Raw genomic sequence first — 25,339 nt, 5'->3', positions numbered from 1 at the left:
ATTTTATTAGCCACGACTTAATATATATATACTTCTCTCTTTCTTAAATTTGTAAATATTGAATCATAGTATGCTAATAATGGGTCTAACAATTGAAAATCATCAGACTAGGAATCTTAAAAAAATCCATCCCAGTTTTCAAAGTCGCCCCATTCACCTGCCGATACACATGAGCAACCCACCCATTACTGTTTCCTTTTCTATTCACAGTGACCCTGCCCTTTTTCAGTCCTCTTTGCTAGTGTTCTTGTTTCTGAAGAACAAAGGTTTCGCACACTGACGTCAAAGTTAAAGGTTTCAAAAGCCTCACGATCAGATGGAGGGTGTTAACGTATTATTAAAGCTACTTTTGGCTGCTCCCTTATTCACAAAGGGTCGCCACATGTGGATGTTTGATTTTTACGCCAGATGGCCTTCTGGCGCACCCTAAAAAGGATTTGTGTCTCCCCCCAGGATCTAATATATAAACATTCAGTAAAGCCTGACTTGTCTGATGGTCTTTTATTTAGTTTTTTTTTTTTTTTTACAATGCTCAGTAAACAATATTTTAAAGCTGCAACTATTTTCTTTTTGACCTAAACCCAAAGACTAACTACCCAACCAACCACTACACTAGGTCATGTAGTGTGAAATGAAAACTCAAGTAAGCTGGGTGGATTTTGCACTTTAACAGGAAGAACAGAGTGTATGAGGAAGTATATATATGTGCATGACTACACTTCTGCTGTTTCTGCCTAACAGGACAAACACTCTGAGAGAGTGTTAATGTTTTAAGCATCTCTAATTTAGTGACATTTTTCCACCACAGGTAGTTTGTTAGTAATAGAAAAGCATTCCACACCATGCTAATGTTGGGGTTGGGTTTGGACAACCTGTTTAGATAAACTCTTTAGATAAACAGTGATCTTGTGCCAACACTGAGAGTCTTTTAACTTTGTATCTTTCTGTACAATTGCCATGACTTTAAGTTTATACTGAAATGTTTCTTTTTCAGCCATACTACATGTTAGGACGCCATGAAGAATCTCTAAAGTCTGCATTCTCTGGATGTACTTCATAATGCCACTGGGGGTCACCAAAGTTACACATTAACAGATCACCTTAAAAATGATCTTAGAACAAATTTGAGTTTAAATGGCTTTATGAATTAGATTTAGATAAGATTATTTGAATTTGGCATGTTACCATGGTGCTGTTGAGGGGTGGGGATTACTGACTAAATGTCCCACTTGGAGCTCATGTTAAAAACCAAGTTTTTAATGTTAGTAACCCAAAAAAGTTCACTTTTAAAAAAAGACATGGAAGAGAAGGAAGAGGCCCTTAAGAAAATGGAACACGTAGAGTTTTATAATAGTGGGTGAAAGCCCTTCAGCTGTTTTAGATGGACACCAGAGATGCTACAAATAGGACTTTGTGGTAATACAAAAATTAAGAAGTACTTTTGAATAGGCGGTTTGTACTTTAAAATATGTTTTCAATGCCCTGGTACAGTAAGTAAATGTAGTAAACACATGTTAAACTGTGTTAAGTAAAACGAAAACGAAAAACTGAACTTCTTCCAGCATCAGAAGAATATGGTAAAGGTCACATACCATTGTGTAAGAGCTGCATCTTAATACTATGACAATCTCACGTTTTCATGCAAAGCTGACCTCGGGGGATGTGACTTTTCTAAGCTATGACTCCCTGGAGTTGTATTTCCCTTGGCCCTCTTCCTAAGAATCACTTATTTTCTCTTGAGTAAATAAACAAAGCATCATCTTAAGCAATTATGCCTTGACACTGACTCAGAGAGCAAAAATAACCAAAGCTCCAAGTCCCGTTTGGGAAATAGTGCCCAAGAAATGGTTCATTTTCCTTTTGAATCCACAGCGACTCCACCCATCTCAGGTTTGTTTTTCATTGTTGGTATTATTTGTGGCTCTTCTATGTGAAAAGTGTTAGAGAACTGTTGTGCAGAAACAGTAAATTTGCTGTTTAAGTCTTTTATCCTACTCATATTACATTTGATGGGCGTTTTTAAACAACTCCAGTGCGACGACAGACTGCTGTTTGAAACAATCTTCAGTTTCTTCTTGTAGTTCTCCATGTGGCAATGACCCTTTCACCATGTACACTATCTAGGCCCTTTGACTGGGCCGTTCTGCAGGAGGAGGAGGAAATGGCTGTACTGACCACTGTGTAAACATTACATCACCCCTAAACACGCCCTACCACGTTCTGATTCCTTATGATTCCTTGTACCTCCTGATAATGTCCGAGTTCCTTCCTGCATAATAAGAAATGACCTCTAAAGCTGTTTGTTCAAGAATCAGCCTTTAACACTATACGCTCATAATACTTCACTACTTTACATAATACTGCACAATACTTTGTTTCTACTTCTCAAATTACACAAACTATTAAAAATGGGTCTTGTGCCCTTGCTGACCTGCTGAGTGGAGAAAGTAGATTCCTCTCCAGCTGTAAATTCTGCAAAATCACGTTATCTGACTCTAACGATTATGTGTGCAGGTCTGTGTGTGTTGAAGATTAGTATTAGGTGTTTCGATTGACAAGGAACAAATTAAATATTGATAGTTTCCTCTGATTTTGCTCCTTCTCTGTTTGACCTTTTCCACTCTTGTGTTTTATCAGTTTTTTAGAAAGTGATCCTTCACTTTATTCTTTCTTTTAAAATTCTTTTTTCTTTATTTGATATCTCCTGTCCTTAACTGTATTATTATTTATCACAGGCAGGGGTATGCTAACTTCTTGGTACTTAACACGTGCTCTGATTATGTAGTCCTAACAGTATGTGTGAGTTAAGACTTACTATAGAGCAAGTAAGCCAAGCAATGCTTGCCCTATTATATTAAAAATTGGACACAAATTAAAACCTACCTTAAACTGATCTCTTTCTGAATTCTGTCCTATAAAAGACGTCCAATCGCATGATTACAGCCAGTCAATAAATTACTTTGACCTGTTGACCACAATTGGCAATAATAAATATATTGTGGTCATTTCATATAATTCTGTGAGATCAGATTTTTTCTTTATCCCAGAGTGTAAAATAATATGTGGGTAATACTTGAATCTTCTTCTTATGTGACTGAACTTGACCTGTAGCTCCCAATACCTTGGTTTGTTGTGTCTGGTAAGGTGAGACAAAGTGCATCCATTTACCATTGTTATTGATTAATAGATTTGAGTGTGATCTGGTATTTCCTTTTATAGCACCTCTTAACCTGAACCTGAGTAGAGGTCTGATTATCCAGAGTAATTTAAAACCTCTGTGTGTATATAGTGTGTTAGTGGATTGTGATATTAGCAGTTTTTTTGTGATACAAACATTAAAGTACAGCATGACGTGGACAAGTTTTGTTCAAGCTGCTATTTTTCTCTAGCAATAAGTTGGCAGACTGTTCTCTATTTAAAAGGTCATTGCCTGCATATGAGTGACCTGCTCATTGTTTCTGTTCTAATGTAACTTCCTGAGCCCACCCAGAGATGCCTGATAAGACATTTAGACCATATTAAGGGAGGTCAGGCATTTGGCTTTACTTCATACCTACAGCCTGTTTAGTCATGCAAAGGTCTAGAGCCAATAAATCAAAACTTCACCGTGTCTACTTAAAGCGCTGCTGTTGCCAAAACATCACTTACTTGTGTCGACTAATAGCTTTGTCAAAAGTCAAAGTCAGCTTTATTGTCAGTGCCCATATGTACAGTCATACACAGGAATTTGACATTGCAATGCTGCCATGGCCCTCAGTGTACACTAAAACAATATAAAGATTAAAAAGTTAAAAAATTAAGTCATATATTAAACTTTTATTTTTTCATCCTTGGGATACATATTTTGCAATCACCATAAAAATAATTCAGATTATCACCATACATACGAGTGACTAATTTTGCCTGCTAACCCTGAACGTTTGCTGTTAATTCAGCAAAGCTGTAAGTTCACCAACATCCAAAGCACAACATACCTTTAGTGATCAACACTGCTCTTCTTTAAGACTGCGAGATACTTCATTTAAACCTATATAAAACCACAAGTTAAACGTTTATAATAAAGATCATGATCCATCAAATTTCGTTGATATAAATGACGAACAAATGTAACACTCTATAGCTCATGTCAGGGGAACTGATAACCACACTACTTGCCTAATAATATAAAGTGAGATATCATATCATGTGTGAACTGGGCCCACAACATAGCTCAACAAGTAACAACATCTGATGCACTGCTTATTCTATTCTTTTCCTACATAACTATGATCCTTTCAGACAATATAGGACGATGAATCATAAAATAATGCTGAATGCTGCGTCTAAAATTAGCTGCTGTCTTTTGCTATCAGTGGTGTTTGTCTCCAGGTACCAGCCTCCCACACCGCCGTTTAGCAGCTCCTATCAGAAGCCACATCAGAATATATGGAAATGAGTTACGTAGCATTTACGGTCCCCAGCACTGTGCTGCCCTCTGCCAAGTGTGGAGCTGCCAGCTGCAGATACCCATCTGAGCACAATGCTCTTACCGTTAAGAGCTTCCTCGTAATGCAACAGTGCATGAATGCATACATACCCACACCCACAAAATGCTGGGCACAGAGGGCCAGTGCGTTACACTCATCACACCAGTGTGTGTGAGCAGTTTGATATTTGAAATGTGTGAAAGTGAAACATTGGGTGTAAAGCAACACTTTCTGCGGTTTATTTTATTAGCAAAAGTCTCCTTTTGTGGTCAGCAGTTATCACTTAACAAGCCTTTTTAACCTGTTTAATGGGCAAACCAGTCTATGCACGTTTTTATACCAATCTTACCAACAGTAGTTGAGTAACTGACTGACTTATTGAACTCTTTAGAGAATTGTTACCGAAATAGAATATTTAGTTATGTGAGATTATAAATGCTATACATTTTACCACCCATGATGCTGATGAACAGCCTTAACTGACTGACGTAGGCAGCTGTATAGTATTTTGATTTTAATCACTTTTCTGGAAAGACATTATGATGCAAAAATTAAACAACAGCAAAATAATCATATTTTTGTCCTCCGACAGCCTTGTTTAGTTATAACTTGCTCAAATGCCAATGATAAAAAGATAGTTATCTGCTGACAATAAGGCCTTTCAGGCTCGGAGAGGAGCCTGTGTCTCATTTACATGGACGGGGAACTGTGACTCTTTGTAATTCAAATTGTACAAGCTGCACTTCGACTCGCAGTGCTGGCTGAATGCAGAAGGTCTGGGGATGTCAATTTGAAACTGGACAGTCTTGATGCAGATGAAGGGGCCTGGGAGTGGGTGGAGGGTGCACCATTCTACAAAGGAGGGTTTGATTTGTGACTTTTGCACTTTAGACCAGTAATGGGACTCAAAACACTGGAAGGCTTTCTAATTTGTATAAAGCCAGCAGGATGCATCAGGAGAAAGAAACTTATCAGACGTCATTGAGATACCGCGCGTCATCAAACGTCACCCACATTTCAGGCATAAGGCTTGCAGCTTGCCGGAAAGACAGCGCTCCTCACGCAATGTCCACAACCACAGACGAGCCAGTTCTTTTAGAGTGTTAAAAAACATCACATTTCCTTGTTCCAAGACATTTCTAACTAATAGTAATGCCACAATTCTCTGGTAAGCAAGCCAAGAAAGAGAGTGAGAGACGCAGATGCAGGACATGGGGAGGACAAAGAAATGATGCACACAACCATATACACATGCAAAGTATTGTACTTTTCCTGGTTCATTAATGGATGTGTGCCAGACTATGACCTCAGATGCAGTCTATATGGAGCACACCACCTAAACCTATTTTGAATCTCTTTTACTTCCATTATTTCTGTTATAGTTATAAATTAAATTAATAACAAATGATTGCATATTATATATTTTAAGCCCCTCCCCCCAAAAAATGTAGGCCCATACAATGACATTACAATAAAGTTTGTTAACAAACATACAGCCCGCTTTTACCGAGGCTACCCATAGATATTTCAGCATTAGTGGGTTCAGATACCTCATATGGTTCAATCAGTAGTTAAACCAAAACTGACACTAGACATAGCTACGGTGGACATATTAAGTTCCACTAATGGAAAATATCTGTATGCAAAAAAAGTTACAGGGAAGCACAATATTTCCCCTTTTCTACTTTGCCTTTCCATTCTCTCTTTAGAGGGATTATGTGTCTGAATTTACATTTTTTTACTGTGACTTTTTAAAATAAATTTTTTTAAACTTTTTAAATTAATGTTTGTGTAATCTAAGTAACTAATATTAACTTTTGCCCAGCGCTGCCAGACATGATCATCATTACCACACATTTAATGGAAATGTCATGTAGTTCATGTAACTGCTGATGGAGACGAGGATGGAGAGAGATGGAGTCTAGTATTTGATTGTGTGGTTATAGTTGTCTAATGTATGTAAACATACTAGCCTCAGTTACATAATCTTAAGAGCCACTACTCAAGTATGTGCATACATACTTTACATTCCCGATATGTAAACATAAACACAGAGACACGGTACAAATGTAAGTGATGAAAGCTTGTTTTCCCTTTTAACAATAAATAGATAATAAATAAGGTTAGCAAATAATTAAAGTAACTGTCAGCATGTGAGTGGGTGTTGCAATTGTGCAAACAGGTATGTCTGTAGGCTGTAAGCTTTTTGTATGTTTGTTTCTTTTATTGTTCATGTAATCACACCTTTTTAAAGGTGTCATACGCAGCATAGGGTTTGACCACACCTTGTGACTTTCAGACCTTTCTTTGCCCATAAACAAGGCCCAACAGTCATAGCTTAGAAAAGTCACATCCCCCGAGGCCTCTGACAGATGAAGGCCCACTTCATCTGTCAGAGGATTCTTAAAATGTTTGTGAACACGGCCCCAAGTTTATACCGCTGTTTCATCAAAAGACCAGGGGCTATATTTGCAATCCTCCAAGCAAAAAAGTTTCTATGAAAGTTAAAGTTAGGACTAAATGTTGGTACAGATAAAAGATATTATAAAAGCATTTATAAGAGTAGATACTTAAATAGTAGATACTGTCAAAGTCCTTTTATATCGAGGGCCTCATGCAGCTTACTTTGATGTCTAGCGCGCCGGACACGTGAAACTCCCCTTTCTATCTGATGGTTAATTACACATTAAATCCTTGAGATATCTTAGGATATTAAATACCTACAATTTCAAAATTTCATCTCATGTGTTATATTGCTGGGGTGAATGAAAGACATCTGTGTTTGGGTTTAAAATGTAAGAAATTAAAGAAATTTTTTTGTTGTTAAAATACAGCTAAAAATCCACATTTTTAACCCTCCTTCACATTTTTCAAAGTCATCCACTGGGCCTGATTGGAGTCCTTGCTAGGCCGATTTTGTCCTCTGACCCTTATGCTTCATATGTTCCAGTCAAGTTTAAAAAAAAAAATACACAGAATGGTTAAAATTGTAATATCTATATTTGGATGTTGTAGTAAAATGTAAGAAAACTGTTCTAATGGAAGTTGCCAGCAGATGAAGAGAGTCAGACAGAGATTTCGATAAGAAGCTTTTATGTCTTTTTTACATATCTGTGTTGTGGTCATGTATACTGTATAGACTTGCCATAAGAACCACAAGTATATCTCATTAAAATGAAAAAACGAGGGTTGATATTTTAAGTCATGCAAGGATTTTTTTAAAAGACTAACTCTTGTGAATTTTTCAATTAATAATAAAAAATATATAATTATTAATTTTTTTATTAAACCAACTGGGGAATTTTCCAGCATCACACCTAAGCTAGAAATTACTTTCTCTTAGATTTCTTTGTTCTGTGGAGTGAGGAGCACTCTTAGTTTAGCCCCGGAGGAATCAAACGAAACATGTTTTGAGCGAAATGAGAAGATTTTCGTGTCTCTTATCTTTGGAAAGAATTCCAAATTGAGGCGTAGTATTCACAAATATTAAGTTAAACAAGTTTCTGGCCTCAAGAAACTGACAACAAATTTCTAAACTGATGCCCATAGTTAAAGCCTTATGTAAAGTCTGCCGTTCTCTTTAGTCTACAGAAAACAACTGTACTCGTGTCAGGGTTTTATTTGCATGTGTAGCGTGCAGCCAGTGTTCATCACTGCTCAACCTGCACAGAAGCTGACTTAGTTAACAGGTCTCTGTACCTTTACTTCCCCAATGGAAATAAGAGATATCATGTGATGTGCTAACAGAACATTTGTGTATTTCAACAGGACACTTCAACAAGCTGCATTTAATTATTAACAGGGGGAAATATTAAGCAGTGGTCATTTCTCATAACTGAATACAAAAACAGGATGATGATGAGGTTTTAATCAGAACATCTATGTTAAAGTTAAGCCATCGTGGCTCAAGAGTTGGCCGTTCGCCTTGTAATCGGAAGGTTGCCGGTTCGAGCTCCGGCTCGGACAGTCTCGGTCGTGGTGTCCTTGGGCAAGACACTTCACCTACCGCCTACTGGTGATGGCCAGTGGGGCCGATGCCACAATATGGCAGCCTCGCTTCGTTCAGTCTGCTTGCAGTGTGCAGGGCAGCTGTGGCTACAACTGTAGCTTGCCTCCACCAGTGTGTGAATGTGAGAGTGAATGAATAGTGGCATTGTAAAGCGCTTTGAGGGCTTCGAAAAGCGCTGTATAAATGCAATCCATTATTATTATTAAGGTGTTGCCAATATATTGAGTATCTAAAAAATAAGTAAATAAAAGATACTGCTGACTGCTGATGGGAAAAGTGAAAACAGTTGCTATCTCTGGTGTGAAACTCATAATCTATCACCCATGCTTTTCTATCCACCTCCTCTTTCAGAAGCACAAAACCATCATGTCACTTCTGCTGATCTGTCCAGTAAATGAAAGGGTGTGTGTGTGTGTGTGTGTGTGTGTGTGTGTGTGTGTGTGTGTGTGTGTGTGTGTGTGTGTGTGTGTGTTTATTTTATTTTCTATTACTTGCTTAGTTACTTACAGAATGGGCTTACAGCTCCACCCTTCAAAAACAAAACAAAAAAAAAAACAATGTGCAAAGGAACAATTTCCGCAGTTTATCAATCTAAATGTGCATCGGCAACAATGTCACAGATAAGCATTTAAAATCATCCTCCTTCTCAGTATAAAACTTTGCTCTGTTGTCGTTTGATCGGTGCTGACACAGCTCCACATTAATCATTGGTTCCATGTTACTTTACACTGAAGAACGGTGAGGATCACATACGGAAAGAAGCGAGCCGGGGTGGCAGAGGTATCAGATCAGGTCCTTTGAAGTGTATTAATAGAGTCAGCATCACGGCACCATGGAATAAATATTTGCATAAAGAACGTGCCTTTTCATCAAGCACTGATATTAAACTTGGAATATGCAGCACAGCTGTTCAATTGTCTTCTGATTCTAAACAAAAAAGTAGTTAAGCCACTTATCACTTATTAGAGATGAACAAGTAACTGGGCAAGTCCCTGGGTCTGTGAAGTGAAGGGGACACTGAGCTGCACCACATTCCTTTCCTGACCCCTTTGTGTTGGCCACACACATCCTCGCATGCCATTCTCAAACTCTCTCATCTTTTCTCCCCCTCTCTCTGGGCAGACTGATCAGTGGGACACGGGACAGGTGGATCTGTGGTAGCTGGATGCCACAGTCTATCCGTTAGTTCAGCCTCTTTTCAGAGGAATGTATTTCAGGGGATTTCAGACTACAGGTCAGGTCACTTGAACAAACAGTTTACCAACAAAGAGAGTGAGTCATTTAGTCTACTTTGGCAATGCATTTTAATATTGCGTCACTGTTAAAACTCTCTAGCTCAAGTCCGACATATTAATTACCCATCGTTATAATTTTTTATGCAGTTGAAACTTTCAAAGGACCAAGTTTTATTGTACTATTACATCTTTGTTGGTATCAGCACAAAATTAATGTGTTATAACAGCAGAAATGTTTTCCATAAACTTTCCCTTTAAGCGTGAGGTACACTCCACCGATTGCTGACTTAGGGGACGTACCTGCGCAACAGGTGCAGGAACCACGAACTCATGAAAACCGTGCGCATCACCGAAACAGAGCGCAGTGCAATAGTTGGAAAAGTGCAGTAGTGTCGTGTTTAATTTCGCTCATATTGTAAAAAGGATTAAGTTTTTCTTACCTTGAGGAAGGCGCTGAAGACCAGAAGAGTCCACAGAGGGACGCTGAAGCGCATTGAGAGCTTCATGATGCCGCACACTGGGAGAACGGATTCTAGTGCTTTTTCTACCCGCTGCACACTTTCATGTCCAAACTTCCCTTTCGCTTGCAAAAAAAACAACAGAAAACAAACAACGACTGGACTTTCTTCTAACACCTGAGTCAAACCGTTGCTACATCAGGAGAGTTTAAAGTGAGAGAATGAAACTTTTTCCTCTGAATTCACGGGGAGGAGCAGCGGCGAGAGGCGCGTCATTCAGAGTAGTCCGCCTCTCTTCAGTTTTTCCTCACTTCAGCTCGAACTACTTCCTCATCAACTAAAAGTCTGCCTTCCCTCTTTCCTCTAAGAAATCCAACATTCTTCCCATAACTTTGCCAAGCAGGTCGAAGGAATGCAGTGTCCCGTTTCTAACACGACGGAAATCCCATTTTCCAAAGCCAATGTTACTGGGAAACATCCCTAATATCACTGGCCTGGTTTCTCCTCTCTAAAGCAGTTCAGTCATTTCACAACAAAACAGAGTATTAGGCCAAAGATAAGGGGGACTACAGTGAGAGGGATATTTCATGCCTGAAGACTCGAGACAAAAGAACAGCTTAGTTTAAAGAACTAAAAAAACAAATAAACCTGCAATTTCAAAACCCGTTTATAATTTAATATATTCACTCATGGCTTGACCTTGTCTTGTTGTTTTAGTCATCTTTGGCCACAAAAGTGACTTTATTTGAATGAGCGTTGAGTCCTAACTCATTAGCTAACACCACTAATGCAGTCTAAGGATGTGCATTTAGCCTGCGGATAGCTGTTAAGGAACATAGAGATGTGAGAAATTTCCATTACTAATACTGAAAAAGACATGGTCAACAGTTCAGTTATTTATAGTCTATACAGATAAAGTCTAAAGTATCTAACTAGTGGGTCCCACCCACATACTGAGACACACAGTTGTAATGACACAAAATTGAAGAGCTCCGGAAGAAAGCTGGAAAATGTCAATTGGTTGGCGATTCCAACTTACAGTATTCCCACATGTGCAGTAAGTATGTTGCCACTAACACTATTATTACTCACAGTAAAGTAGACATAGGGTGCTTAAATAATCTTTGACTTAGTGACTTAATGCATTTTGTTGGTGTTTCAGTCAGGGATGGTTTTCAGACTAGGAAAGCAATGAAGATAATTGTTGTGACATGCCATAAACATCTTTATTTCAGCTGTGAAACTGTGAGCATCAAGATCAACTTTGTCTCCAAATCATTCAGCCTGAGCTGACCCTCTGATAATTTGTTCACTCCCGATGAAAACCTGAGTATCTTCAACACTTTCACTTCCAGCTCGGCCTCATGTCTTTTTGTCAGCACCATCTCCAAACCATAAACCACATCAGGTCTCATTACCATCTTGTAAATCTCCCCTTTCACTCTTGCTGCTATCTTGCTGTCACAAAACACCCTTGACACTCATCCCCACCCGCTGCACCCTCCCTGCACTGCGGTCTTCATCTCTCTTCTGCCCTGTTCACTGTTTTGGATGGTTCACCCTATCTCATTAGCCTTCACTACCACCACTACTCTGCTCAATGTAGAGTCACTGCTACAAACACTGGAACCAGAGCAAAGGTAATATTCAAAATGAAAACTAAAACAAAGTCAAACAGAAACAGAGAGTCTGAAAATAAAACACTGCAGACAAAATGCAGGATCACGACAAAAACTTTTTTATCGTCTGCTGAAGGACTAAATGGAAGCTCTGGCTGCTGTTATATTTCTCCATGTAAACTCAATTCAAATGAATGATAAAAGAAATAAACTACATGGTATGAATGATAAGGGCCAGTCTTCATGTAAAGCTTATTTATAGCCTATTTTATCAGCTTTGTTTTTCTTGTTAGTGCTGGATGGACAGGAAACAGTTTATAACAGAGTGTGTGTGTGTGTGTGTGTGTGTGTGTGTGTGTGTGTGTGTGTGTGTGTGTGTGTGTGTGTGTGTGTGTGTGTGTGTGGCTGTAAAACAAAAGCAAAAAAACAAGCCTCCTCGTCACACTACTTAGGATGAATAATTCCAAAATAAATAAACATTTAATACTTAATTCTTGAAAATGAAACCCTTTTCTAGTGTAAGTATTGTGTGTAAGTTATGAATATGCACAGAAACCCATATTAAAAAATAGAATAGAAAAGCTACTTTATTGTAATTCAGAACATACACCAGTTACTGCACACCAAAATAAAATTTCAGGCATGTAACTTCACTGCCCTAAATATACTTTCTTAATGTGCCTTGTGCATATATGAATATACATCCTTTATGTTGAGTGCAGACATGTTTACGCATCCTGCGTGTTCATCCCGTGTTGAATTTTATGCTGCTGTCTTGTGCTTGTTCTGCTCATCTTTTGAGACATTCTCACAAGTGCGTTTTGAACTTTTTGGAATGTGTTGTTTATCACCTTCACACTTTTACATGTTAAAAAAAAAATTGTGTTACTTGTCAGCACTTACTGTGTAACGTTGTAGGATGTTCTCATGTTCTATAGAAATACTGCTAAGTTGCACTTCCTAGAAACAAACTTGGAACACAGAAGAAGACAGAAGTTTAGTTTTGTGAACACCAGAGGCTGGTCGGGTTTTACTGGTTGAAAATAATAATGGTAGATTTTTGCTACAACTTAACAACATAATTTAAAATAAATGAATACTGATGGGCGACAGAAATGTTGCAGCAACTTCCTGTTTGTTTTCCCGTCTCTAAAAAGCTCTTCTGAGTGACACAGACTGGCCTGATGTATGACAATGTTGTACAGTGTGTCATAGTTTTATTTGGCACTGAGAGGACATGCAAGGAAAGGTTCCAGCCAACGAGGAGGTTTAAACTAGGAACCCTCTGCATGTTGCGTGTTTAGGTTGTTTAAATGCATCATTATGCCAGGAAATGTTGGGTCCTGACATAACAATTCATGTAAATCACGTGGTCTCTATATCCCCACCTGGCTATTGACCAAGCATGATAATTTAGAGACCTTAAGCAAAGACCTGCATGAAGTCCTTGTTCACTTAAACAAATGCGTTTATAGCTAAGTGAGTAAAACAAAAATATTTTACATGTTAATAGATTTATTTTTAACTAGTACAGATTAACACTCGTTTGTGGATATAAGATAAGAAGCCTGCTCTATAAACACACAAAAAAGGAAAAAGCTTTCTAAAGTGGCACTTTGCCGATGAGGCTTCATGTAAATTGTCTGCTCAAAGTTGACTGACTACTTTATTTTGTGCACCTTGTTAGTGCTGGGTTAGCTGCTTTAATTCTTCATGCCATAGCTATATCAAAGTGTTTGAAATATACTAACATGCTGCTGCATCTCTAAGGTGCTGTGTTAAATTGAGATCTAGCGACACTAGAAGTTAGTTGAGTAAAGTGATCTCACTGTCAAAAAAAATAAAAACAGTTTGAGACCAAGTCTCAGCTGTGTCGTTGAAAGGTGGCTTTCATAACACCCCTGTTTCACCATTTTCCTCGGGCCAGCTTTATAATACCTTTTAGGCCTTCACGGCGCATGTGAAGTGAACATTCTGAGTTAAAGTGGCATAGCTGGGAGGTCACTTCACAGTTGAAATGTGAATTATGCGTTGTTCAGCGCAAACCTTATTGCATCCTGATGATTAGAACACAGAAGAAGACACAAGCAGGAAATTTGTCTTTTTCAGTTAACCGTGGTCATAGACTGAAGCTTATGTCATATGTGAGCAACACGTAAATCTCCTTTCTACTACAGCGTTAGAACTCATTACTCAAAAAACACATTCTCAGTTTTATGTTATTTTAAAGTTGCCAAAATTAGGAAATCCTCATTTTCATTACTCCAGAATAGCTGGCTAGCCATGAATCGCTCTCATGTGTACGTGTATAATTAACGCCTCTTTAATACTGGTGCTTTTAAAGACGTGCTCTGTTAAGTGGGTGATTTTTTTGACCTCTTAGTACACTGGATGCCAAAGCCGCTTTTTGACAGACAGTTTTATACTGGCTGTTAAAAGAGCCCAACTAATGATGTCTAATGGAGATAGAGAAGATGTGAACTGGTCACTGTGACGTATTATTCTCAGTGTTACATAATGCTCTCGGATTGTTGCAATTTGTATTTTTTTAAAGCCGCACCTTCCATATGTTCTTCCTGTAGCCATTATAAATTTAACTAATATGTTGTTTTTCTTTCTAGCCTGCTGCTCTTTTCCTTTTTTGTGCTCTGTCAGGAGATCAAGACTCAGATGTTTTCTTTTGAGAGATGTTGGTGATAACATTTGACCACAGGGACAGAAGGAATCTTATCTGCATGCATTCATAAAAAAGAAACATGCATTAGACTTAAATATCTCAGTCTGAGTGACCTGAAGTCAAAGTGCAGTCGTCAAACATGCAGCGTAACTCTGGTGTAGACTATACTACCGTTAGTAGTGCCTTAACTCTGCCGATCATTGCATAACCAGCATGCGCCCATTCAACATAAAGTGATCTCTATTTTCCACACAGAGAGTTGCAGAACATTTGCAAATCATCCTGTAGTTTTTTAATGAAGCACCTTTGTAAGAACACGCAACTCTTAGCGATGGCATTCTATTATCCCTAAAAGGCCTCTCGACTCTTCATCTTTCTGGTCATCATCATCGATTCATGCAACACAGAGTATTCAGGCATCTGATTTTTACTAAATACTAACAGAAATTAACTGTTCATTAAAACACTGACATTTTTTATACAAAAAGATTAGTGTATTATCCCATAAAGACAAGATTTCTTTAAGCAAGTAACAGTTTAAAACAATTAAATTATAGTATTGTAAAAAATTATTTAAAAGATATTGTAACAAATCATTATTGGGTTGATGGACTGACAGAAATTTGACACCCTTTTAGCTCATTGATAGATTTAGACACCAAAAATTGTGCAACGTACCAACACCATGTGCAGCAAAACAGTCACAGAGAATATGCATTTAAGCTCGTATGTACACTTTTGACCCTGTGTAGATTAGAGAAAATCCACCATGAATTCAAACACATGCACATTCATGCCCATGATCAGTGCATGCAAATGTCATATATACAGTTGTCACAAACCTGTCTTATTATAACTTAAGCGCATCAGGCTCAGATGGTAAAAAACACCTTCTGTGTTATTTGGAGAGGGCGGCAGCTTCTTAAAATATGGCAGAATTTGATGCTCTGAAAATGAGAAGTGGGTAGAATTACTCAAAGAAGTGTTTCCACTTTGAAAACAAGCAACAAAATCTGCACAAGAATGCTGGAAGAGTGGTGTTGCACGAGGCTTATAACTCTCAGCCAGGAGAGTCTCATGTGAGACAATTACTATTTAGAAAGCTTCATGTTCCAAGTTGCCAGGGTGATAGGATAGGTCCAAAGTAGATTTTACATGCACTTACCACCTACTCAATGTTGCATTCTCAATCTGTAAAAACAACTTTGACCTAAAGATAGACACAGGACCTCTGAAACTGCGCTATGGTGTCTGATATGAACATGAACATGACAATGAGTTCACTGTACTCAAATGGCCTCCACAGTCACCAGATCTTTATCTCCAAGAGCACCTTTGGGTTGTGGTGGAACAGGATATTTGCATCACGGGTATGTAGCCAACAAATCTGCTGCAAATGTGTGATACTATCATGTCATAATGGACCAAAATCTCTCAGGGATATATCCAGGACTTCGCTGAATCTATGGCATGATGAATTAAAGCAGCCGAAGAACTAGCAAGCCGAGCCTAATTAAGGCAGCCGGTCCCATCTTTTATGTGAGGCCTCCTTTGGCAAAGTTCCACTTGAGACAACTTTTTTTCTTTTTCTTTTTTTGGTCTTCTTATCTTGTTTCTGCAAACAAGTGTTAACATGTACTTGGTAAAAAATAAAGCTGTCAACATGTAAAAAAAAAATTGTTAATTTTACTTGAAAAATTACAAATGCATTGGGTAAAATGGAGAAGAGCATCACACTCGTCTTTGCTTGAGGTTTTTCAATTGCTGTGCTTCGTCAGTAGCAAGTAAAGCCAGCCGCGTGAATGCCAGGATGCAAAGTTTCTTAGCACAACAATGCCTTTTAACAACTGCACCTAACTTCTGTGAAGGTTCTCAGTCATCCAGGTCATCGTAGTCTAAGGAGTTTGGAAAGAAAAGTCTCTGGACTTCGAGAAGTTTCTCGGATGAGAGGTGAAACATCTTCAAGCAACTTAAAGAAGTCCAGATGCTTTTCTTTCTAAGCTCCACTTAGACAACTGCACCTAACCTAAACATATAATCCTCTCTTTAGAGTTCAGTATGGTGCAATCCACACATGGTAAGCTCCACACCTCTCCGCTAGTTGCTTCACTCTCGTTTACTTTGCAGTCACTACTTTAAATATATTCTACTTACTGTCCAATGTATTGTTTCTTTATTAAATTTATTTTTTTTCTATCACACCTTCCAGTGTTTATATGGAGTGCACACACATTAACACTACAAGGTCAAAGTTCTGTTTTATGTTATATTAATACATCTTTCTTTGTTTGAGTTACCTGGGGTTTGGCTTCTCCTTGCTGGCTGGCAAAAGGTGTGGCAAAGGGATGGGAGAGCTGAAGTACTGCTGACAGCCTAATTGGATCAAATCACATGATTCATTGCCTGGGGGGTGTTTCAAGATTGTTTAATTATTTTGTGTTTTCACAGGCCGGCCTTTAAGGTGTCACAGATAAAAACCCTGAAAACCATAAATTTCACACCTGAGCCTCAACTCTCAACTTGGGTGTTCTTTTGGACAGCTCCTTTAAACTTGATAAGCAAGTGTCCTCTGTGGTACGGTCTAGCTTTTACCAGCTATGACAAATCTCTGAAGGCTAAGCATTACATACCGCGAATGGATCTGGAAAAACTTATACATGCATTTGTTACCTCAAGATTAGATTACTGGAACTCCCTTTACCTGGGCCTCCAATCTGCCCTTCTCCATGAACTACAACTTGTTCAAAATGCAGCGGCACGCCTTTTAACTGGTACTAGAAGGTTTGATTTTATTACCCTGATCCTTGCTGACCTGCACTGGCTGCCCATCAAATATCGGATTGATTTTAAGATTTTACTGCTTACATTCAAAATCGTAAATAATATTGCACCGTGCTATTTAACTGAACTTGTCAGCTGGTATACTCCTAGGAGAGCACTTCGATCATTGAGTCAAATGCTCCTGGTGCAACCTAGGTCCCGGCTGAAAACCAGAGGTGATCGTGCCTTTGCCATTGCTGCACCGAACCTCTGGAACAGTCTTCCTTTTAAAACACGATTGAAAACTTATTTATTTGATCTTGCATTTCAGATTAGTTAGGATTTATCAGATGTGCACTTTGTACTTTAATTGCATTTGTGTGTAATTTTAAATTATTGTGTTACTGGGTTCTTCCAGTTGATATTTCTGTGCTGATTTTATCTAACTTTTACACTAGGTGTGAAATATTTCTTTTAGCATAGTACTCACGGGTTAATTAGTGCTTTGTTTTAACTGGGAATGCATGTATCTGTATCCATGTCTAATTAATTTTATTTCATATTTTATTATTGAGAAGCACTTTGGAGTATCTCTGGTCTTTTAAATGTGCTATATAAATAAAGTATTGATTGATTAAATTATACATCATTACAAGGAAAGTCACCTGCTGTTTTTTCAGATAACTTACTGAAACTTCATTGCTACTGTGATGGTGCAGAGTACGTAAATGCATTTAGAATTTATCTGAGCAGATTCATTAGCTGTTGGCTTTTTGTAATGTTTGCTTCTTTACTGTAATAATGGTCCACTGACAGTCTGTCATGGTTCTGGGTCGGTTCGACCCAGCATTTTAAGTTTATTATGTTTTGGGTTTATTTTTGCATTATGGAGTGTTTTGGGGTTCTCTGGTGTTTTGATTATTTACAAAAGATTATATTACTGTGGTTCTGGTTTAGGGTTTTGTTCACAGGGTTTGTGTTCTCATGTTTTGTGTGGGTTTAGTTCTGTGTCTGGTCTGCGTCTTTGTGTAGTGATGTCTTGTTCCTGTTTTATTGTGAAGGTCTGCGTCTCATGTGGGTGTGTTCAGGTTACCTCCCTTGTCTCGTCTCGTTAATTACTCCCAGCTGTGTCCCCCACCTGTGTGTAATCTCCCTGTGTTTCTCTGAGTGTATTTAAGTTGTGTCTTCTGCTGTAGTAGCTGCTGGTCTGTCTGTCTACCATGTTCCAGTCATGTGTTTGCACTGCTGTCACCATCATATACCATCGTCTATCTTCCTTCATGTTCAGGTTCCTGTTCTGTAGTTAGTTGTTCCCAGTATCGTTTAGTTCATTCTCCGTTTGCCGTTTGTCTATTTTTATTTTGTGTTTAATAAACCACCTTCACACCTTTACAAGTGCCTGCGTTTGGATTTTCCTTTATTACTTCCACACGGCTCATCTCTATCGCCGTGACACAGTCAAAGTTATTGGAAAGAGCTTCAAGGAACTGCAAAAGCAGAAAAATGCTCCTTGGTTTAATTTTAAAACTTAAACAAATATATCCTTTGAATGTTTAATTTAGCTGAAAAAGTTATAGACAGCAGGAAAGAAAGCAAAGCACTTTGATTTCCAGTCCAAATAATGAAGACAATGGATGGATTTCCTAGAGGCCGGAGTTGTTACATACTTGTCTCTTAGCCCAAAACTTATACTGAAGATCTTCACCAGAAATAAAGAGAAGAAACTGTATTTACTGTAGAAGTGACGTCAGTTCTAAGAAGTTGTAAGAACAATCTTTTGACTTTATTCACAGTTTTGAACTTGGAGTGAGCCCCTGAGTGAGCCGCACCTCTTCCTTAGCCCTCTGAGTGATAAAACATCTCTTTGATATGGATGATCTTTGAAAATGCCAGAAGAAGAAAAAAAAGATCAAGTGTTTGAAGTTTGCTCACACAATCTTCTACCAACTGAGATAATGTTTCTCTTTGGTTCCATAGGAAACACCCAAGGAAATGACCGATGAATTCTCCTTTTCCAGATGTGTTTTACTCCTCTTACCCTTTGCTGTTCCAGTAACAACATTGCCGTGTTATATAGCTTATCGCTGGCATTGATGGCCAGGAACAAAATCAATTAAGCAAATATACTGTGAGGGTTACAGTACAGCTACTCTGTGCAAATACTCATGTTAGAAGAAGGGAAAACAAACAATGAGCACATCTTTTGTGAAAGATTATAATTGTGCTATGCACACACACGCACGCACGCACGCACGCACACACACACACACACACACTTGTAAAATGATTGTGTTTTTTTTTGCTGAATGTGAAGGCAAACAATAACATTGCTTCATCTTTGCAAAAGAGCTTCTCTTTGAGCCTTTTCCTAACCCACTCTGTCCTCTGGTTGCAAAGAAAAATATTTATAGTGTGAACAAATGTGTCTTTTAACTGCTTTAGGTAGTTAAAAGAGAAGGTTGCATGGTGTGATTGAAAAGATCCACATTGTGCTGCGTGCAGAATGCTTTCATGGTTAAAATAACTTAATTTGGTTATTTACTTCCTATATTTAGGTGACCATACTTGATGTGGTCAGACCTGTTTAACAACACACAAGAATTATAAAGTCAGCATCAGTTTGAATTAATCACATCTTCAGTTCCAAGATTCCCAAACAGCGGCCCTTGCAATTGATAAAGAATTAAGGGAAAATGTGACAAAGGTTGTTCTTCCTGGTTAAAAAAGGCATTTTTCCTTTCCACCACTGCCTAGTGGCTGCTCTGATGGCTTTCTCTCCAATACTGTAGGGCCTTTATAGTGATTTGGCACTACAGAACAAAAGGTCAATCGAATTGAATTAAACACTACATCCAGGATAAACCCTAGTGTCCCCACTCTTACAGTTAATGAAAATGGATAAATATATAAATACCTGAATTTAAATGTGACATTAACCTTGATGTCAGAGAATATGGTAAAACTAGACAGCAGAGATGTTTAATAAGTGACAGACAAATTTTAAATTTCCAGCTATTGCTATTAAAAGGAACAGAAATAGTTTGCTATAGGCTGAAATAGTTAACTAAAAGCAATTGACAAATACTTTTCTTAAATCTTTGAGATAAAATTCTACTAAAAAGGTTGCTTGACAATATTCACAAAGTTAAATAAACTGCTAGTTCCTTCATATCAGGTGAAGGTTTGTCCTTGTGTTCAGTAACAGCCAGCTGATTTCTAACTTATTAAATGTCCCTATCTTCTGTTCTTGTGATATTTTTAGGACTGTATACAGAAACATAACACTTCTCTATATTATAGTTTAATTCCAGTTATGAAGCCATACATAAGTCTAAATATGCTCACTAAGATTAGTTCTCAGATCTTAACACTAGCTGTGTGTGTGCAGCACTGCTGCCTGACAGCAGGAAGGTCATGGATTTAAACAACTGGAACCTGTGTATGTGCAGTTTGTGTTGGCTCTTCAACATACAGGTGACCTTTCCATGTCTCTTTCTGTGACACCCTATGAGAGCTGGAAAACGCTCCAGTTACTCTAAAGAAGAAAATAAATGGTTAAATGGTTCTGAAAAATACGCAACCAAAACTAAGTTTTATAAAACTTAAGTTTTAAACTGTGTTAAATTTTATAAAGGCTCTGTTGTACTTTTGTATTGCTTTGTTGTTGAAAGGTGAGGTGCAGTTAAACCTTTTCTTTGAAATATCTGCCTGTTGCTTCTGCCAACAGATATAGAAATACAAACTTTCTCAAGCTGACATAAACATATTTGTAATGCTTTAAAAAAAGAAGAAGAAGAAGAAAAAGCAATGGACGACATGACGGGTAGCGAGTCTTTTGTTTGCACTTCCCCCGATACAGTCCACCTTCTCATTTTCCATCACATTTTTGGTTTGAACTAACCAGTTCAAATAACTTCCTCTAATTCATACTGTATAAAAAGTAAACAAAAACACAATGCAGGGACAAACTGAAAACATGTCAAACATTTGAACACAGACAATGTACAATTTTCAGAAAAATATTTTAATATGCAGAAACACACATCAAAAGTTGTCATTGCAGCTCAGCTATTTGACTGTGCAGTCAAAGTATTGCAGTTAATTAGACTTAATGGCAGTAGGTCAAAAATATCACTGGGTACTGTAAATAGCTCCTCAGCTAAAGCACAATGTCATTAAAACATTTAAAGAATGTGGAAAGACCAGCAGCTGATTACAGTTGGTAAAGGAAATGGGAATGGCACATAGTGTAAACATGATCCCATCCCAACTTTTTTGACATGAGCATTTTTTTAATGGTATATTTGGATGCTGTATGCAAAGCACTAATAAAGTACACACCATAGCTCTAATATTTGACTGTGCACTGTTTTATCCAAAGCATTGAACTCTCCTCCATACCCTACTATCTCTGCATTACTTGTTTGTTTGTTTATGTTGAGTAAATGGACACAATTGAGGTTGTGGTCATGAACTAGTGGTTGTCCATCTCTACTGTCTGGGCGCCTTGAGATTTGAACCCTAGAATAAACATAGATTTCTAATCTAACATCCAATCTGAAGTTTAGCAGTGATGGTGCGGCTAGGTTGCTGTGACCGGGCCCTGCAGCGAGGGTGGAGACGCACTGGAAAAACATAATGTTTGCACACCCCATTTAAAGCTCATCAAAGACATTTGATTTTACTATAATTCCTTTCAAGATTAATGTCTCTTCTTTCTCTCAAAAATGCTCATGTTAAAACAAATCCGTGTACAAAACACATTTTGCATCCAATGTAAATAACCGACTGAGCACGTACACACAAATCCACATTCAGTGTTTAACAGATAAACAAAAACCTCCCATGAGGCTCATTTCCCATATAGCATCACATAAACGAATGAAAAAACTGAGGTCCTCTGCAAGCACTGGCAGACAACTAGCAATGGTTTATTTTTTTCCCTAGTCTAAATGATTATGAGTGGAATAACACTTTCATTTTGGTAATACTGCCGCTGTCATTTTCATATCGCCAGTCCAGGCGACACAGATGTGTTAAAGTTTTTTTTACATAGCTGCTCAGGAACTGGGAGGAGGTGTTTTTCTCACTATTTACTGGCACAAACAGCATTAAAAAATAAGTCTTCTGGGTAAATTCCTGTGAATAATGTCATTTACATCAAATGGTAATATTTTAACGGAATATCTGAAGGGCGAACCGAGAAACGAGTGACCACTCGATTAGGAATAAATTACTATCTGAAGGCAAAAGTTAAAGTATAACCAAGTCGAGGACTACTGGCACTGAAAGATCAGTTATTTATAAGCAGATCTCTCAGTACTGTAAATCTACAAAAAAAACCTGACTTTAAACAAATAGCAAATTATTGCCAAATTTCACATATTATACTTAATCTAATTTTTTTCTGTTTTTTTTTTTCTAGGAATGGGAAGCATCATATCATTCAGGAAGTACTTCAGCATTTTAGTAGAATTTCAGTAAAACCGATGTGAAACATGAGTCCGAGCTGCAAAGTACAAAAATTATTATTTATTTCATGCAGTTGATCAAACACTAAAAATACTTGGTCTTAAAACGTTTAATACTGCCCTTATTCGTTAAACCTGCTCTGCCTGGTAATAGTCATCTCTGATTTGCAACAGATGCTATAAACCAAAATAAAGTGCAGTGTTCATGGACAAGTTAGTCCATGAACACTGCACTTTTTTTGGTGCAAGGTCTCGCAGGATTGCAGTGTCAGAGAGCACATTTGACCCTGCACATTTCAGCTGTGTTTCACAAGTTTATTTAACTTGCTGTATAGTGTCACCATCATACCAGTGACAATAAACAAATATTTTCTCTAGAATTTCTTTAGATTTGATTTACCTAATCCTGTGAAATTACAACAAATAATGTGTCTTCTTTTATGAAACAGGAAGTGAGCCTGCTGCAGGCTGCGTTCATCAGATGAGCACTTTATAGCTCCCTGATTCTCTCTAATGCAAATGTGCAGCAAGATTATCCTGCCGGTTTGTGTTGGGCTGTGTTTTATGGCTGGAAACTGCTGCATTCATCTGAATGCGACACGATGAGTCACAGTCAAATCTGAGTTTGGCATCTGTTTGGTAACAGACAGGAAGGCTTTAAACCCAATTAGTGTGCTAAAAAAATAAATAAAAATAAACTCCCCACACAAAATACCACTTGGCTAAATGTTCCAGCAAGTATTAATGAGACAGAGTCTACTGGGTATGTTTATGAAGACACCAGCAGTGAGTCACTAGGACCACTAGATGCCTCCATTTGTTACCACAAGAATGTTGCTCCACAATCTGTTTTAATATGGAAAAAAACCCCACTTTAATAATTTTCTTACTGTTCTTTATAAGTTCTACATTGCACTTCATTAAGCTTTCCGGGAAGTAAGCATTTTAACACCTCTGTGAGATTACATCACATTTCAGTAAAATTGCTGTGTGGTATCAATTGTGTGAGAGAGAATGAGGAAGTGATGTCAGAGTTTGATGTTTCTGCGTGGCAGCTAGTGAACCGGACAGTTCAAGGCCACTGGATAAATCTTTCTTTGTATCATTAATTAGATTAGATCATAGCTTAATGGTGAAAAAAGGAAAAGGGGAATGGGAAGATGAAAGACAGAGGAGTTCATTTAGCTGACTGCAGTAGGAGAAAGGTGAGGATGTGTGGGAGAGATATATTGATGGAAAGGAGAGGACTCTGAAGTGGGTCATAAATAAGAAAGGGCAGAAAGAGAGAAAGTGTTTAAGGACACAAGGTTTAGTTTAGCAAGTCACTTGAATTTTATTGAGGAAACTGGAGAGACTGGTGTGAACCCGTTGTGACACCAGCTATAAGAGAAATGTTTTCAGACCGTGAGTTTTTATTTCTTTGTTTTTCATCACTTTTTTTTTTTTTAACTCCTGGGTTTGTGTTACACAAATGAGTACAGGTATCCCTAATATACACAACTCTGGCTGTGAGCACAACAACCTCTTCTACTTGCTGTTCAAACCTTCTATTTGTGCCGAGCAGCCAATCAGAAGAAATTTAACTTAAATAGAGGGGGAACAGGGTGAATACTTGAATTCATCAGTACAGACATATTTGTTCAGCTGAATGTTGAGATTATACTGGTAGGAAAGGTAGCAAAGGTGATAACCTGTATGTTGTTTTCACAGCTTGTTTCTGCTGCCTCCAAGTGGCCAAAGGGAAATCAGACAAGCTTTGGTGCCTTTAAATTTTCTCTTTGCAACAATTTGTCTTGTGTACAGAAGCACATTTTAGCAGAGGGCTCTGGTGTAACATGTTAATTACTCTTTCATGTGTGACAATCTTTATCTTTTTTCTAAATAATATAATATAAACATTGTATGCAGTCTATGTTTGTTTTCCCCGTGATTTGTGTTGGTCATATAGAGGCTGTTTGTGCTGCTGGTGAGTTCAGAGAGCTCATGACAGGGAAAGGCTACCATATGGCAAGACAGGAAGGAGGGTGTGTGTGTGTGTGTGTGTGAGAGAGAGAGAGAGAGAGCACATCACATTGAAGAAGGAGGGATGGGAAATGACAAGAGGTTTAAGAAGACAGAGAATGATATAGACCGGAAAAGGAGAATAGACCTGGGCGATGGTGATGATGATGATGGGGTGGGGGGTGGTGACTGAGATGAGTGAGAGATGGTGGGTGGCAGAGCGTACAGCTTGGAAGCAGAGGAGGTGACAGTGGGGGGTGTTCGCTGCTCAGTGATGTGTTATGAGCCGACTTCCCCCACTACACACACAGAGACACACGTCTTTTGTCACTTAAGAAGATGTTGATTTCTTCTTTTATTGTTTCCTGGAGAGTTTTTTTCTTTATTGTCGTTATTATAAACAGATTCAGCAAAGCATTTATCTCCTCGAGCTTCATGATGTCCTCCAGCCTGTCTGTTGCAATAAACCCCAATCACCCTTCAGTAGCAAAGACGATGCAAATCTTCAGAGACAAATTGGTCGCAAATGTATTTTCTCAAAGAAACAGCTCGTGTTTGTTGGTATGTTTCTGGTGTTAGATAAATTTGATGTATTTTCAGCTGCAGATTATCAACTGGTTTTTTTTTTTAAGTAAGGTGGCTA

The 25,339-nt window shown here is 38.1% G+C and overlaps 1 protein-coding gene across 2 annotated transcripts in view; it reads right to left on the bottom strand.

Annotated features, from left to right (window-relative positions):
- Nucleotides 1-10,413, bottom strand: part of LOC146664582 (uncharacterized) — a 41,201-nt gene extending 30,788 nt beyond the window's left edge. For both annotated transcript variants that reach the window (XM_085411754.1, XM_085411755.1), the window contains exon 1: nucleotides 10,151-10,413. In XM_085411754.1, coding sequence (XP_085267880.1) covers nucleotides 10,151-10,216 — 66 coding nt within the window. In that variant the 5' untranslated portion in view covers nucleotides 10,217-10,413. The remainder of the gene's footprint in view (nucleotides 1-10,150) is intronic.
- Nucleotides 10,414-25,339: the final 14,926 nt, after the last annotated feature.

Source organism: Rhamphochromis longiceps, linkage group LG7 (genome assembly GCF_057381845.1).
Source record: "Rhamphochromis longiceps isolate RC_006_pf linkage group LG7, R_longiceps_female_GT1.1, whole genome shotgun sequence".
Lineage (NCBI taxonomy): Eukaryota > Metazoa > Chordata > Actinopteri > Cichliformes > Cichlidae > Rhamphochromis > Rhamphochromis longiceps.
Note: the sequence above shows the minus strand (reverse complement) of the source record. Positions and strands in the feature narration are given on the sequence as shown.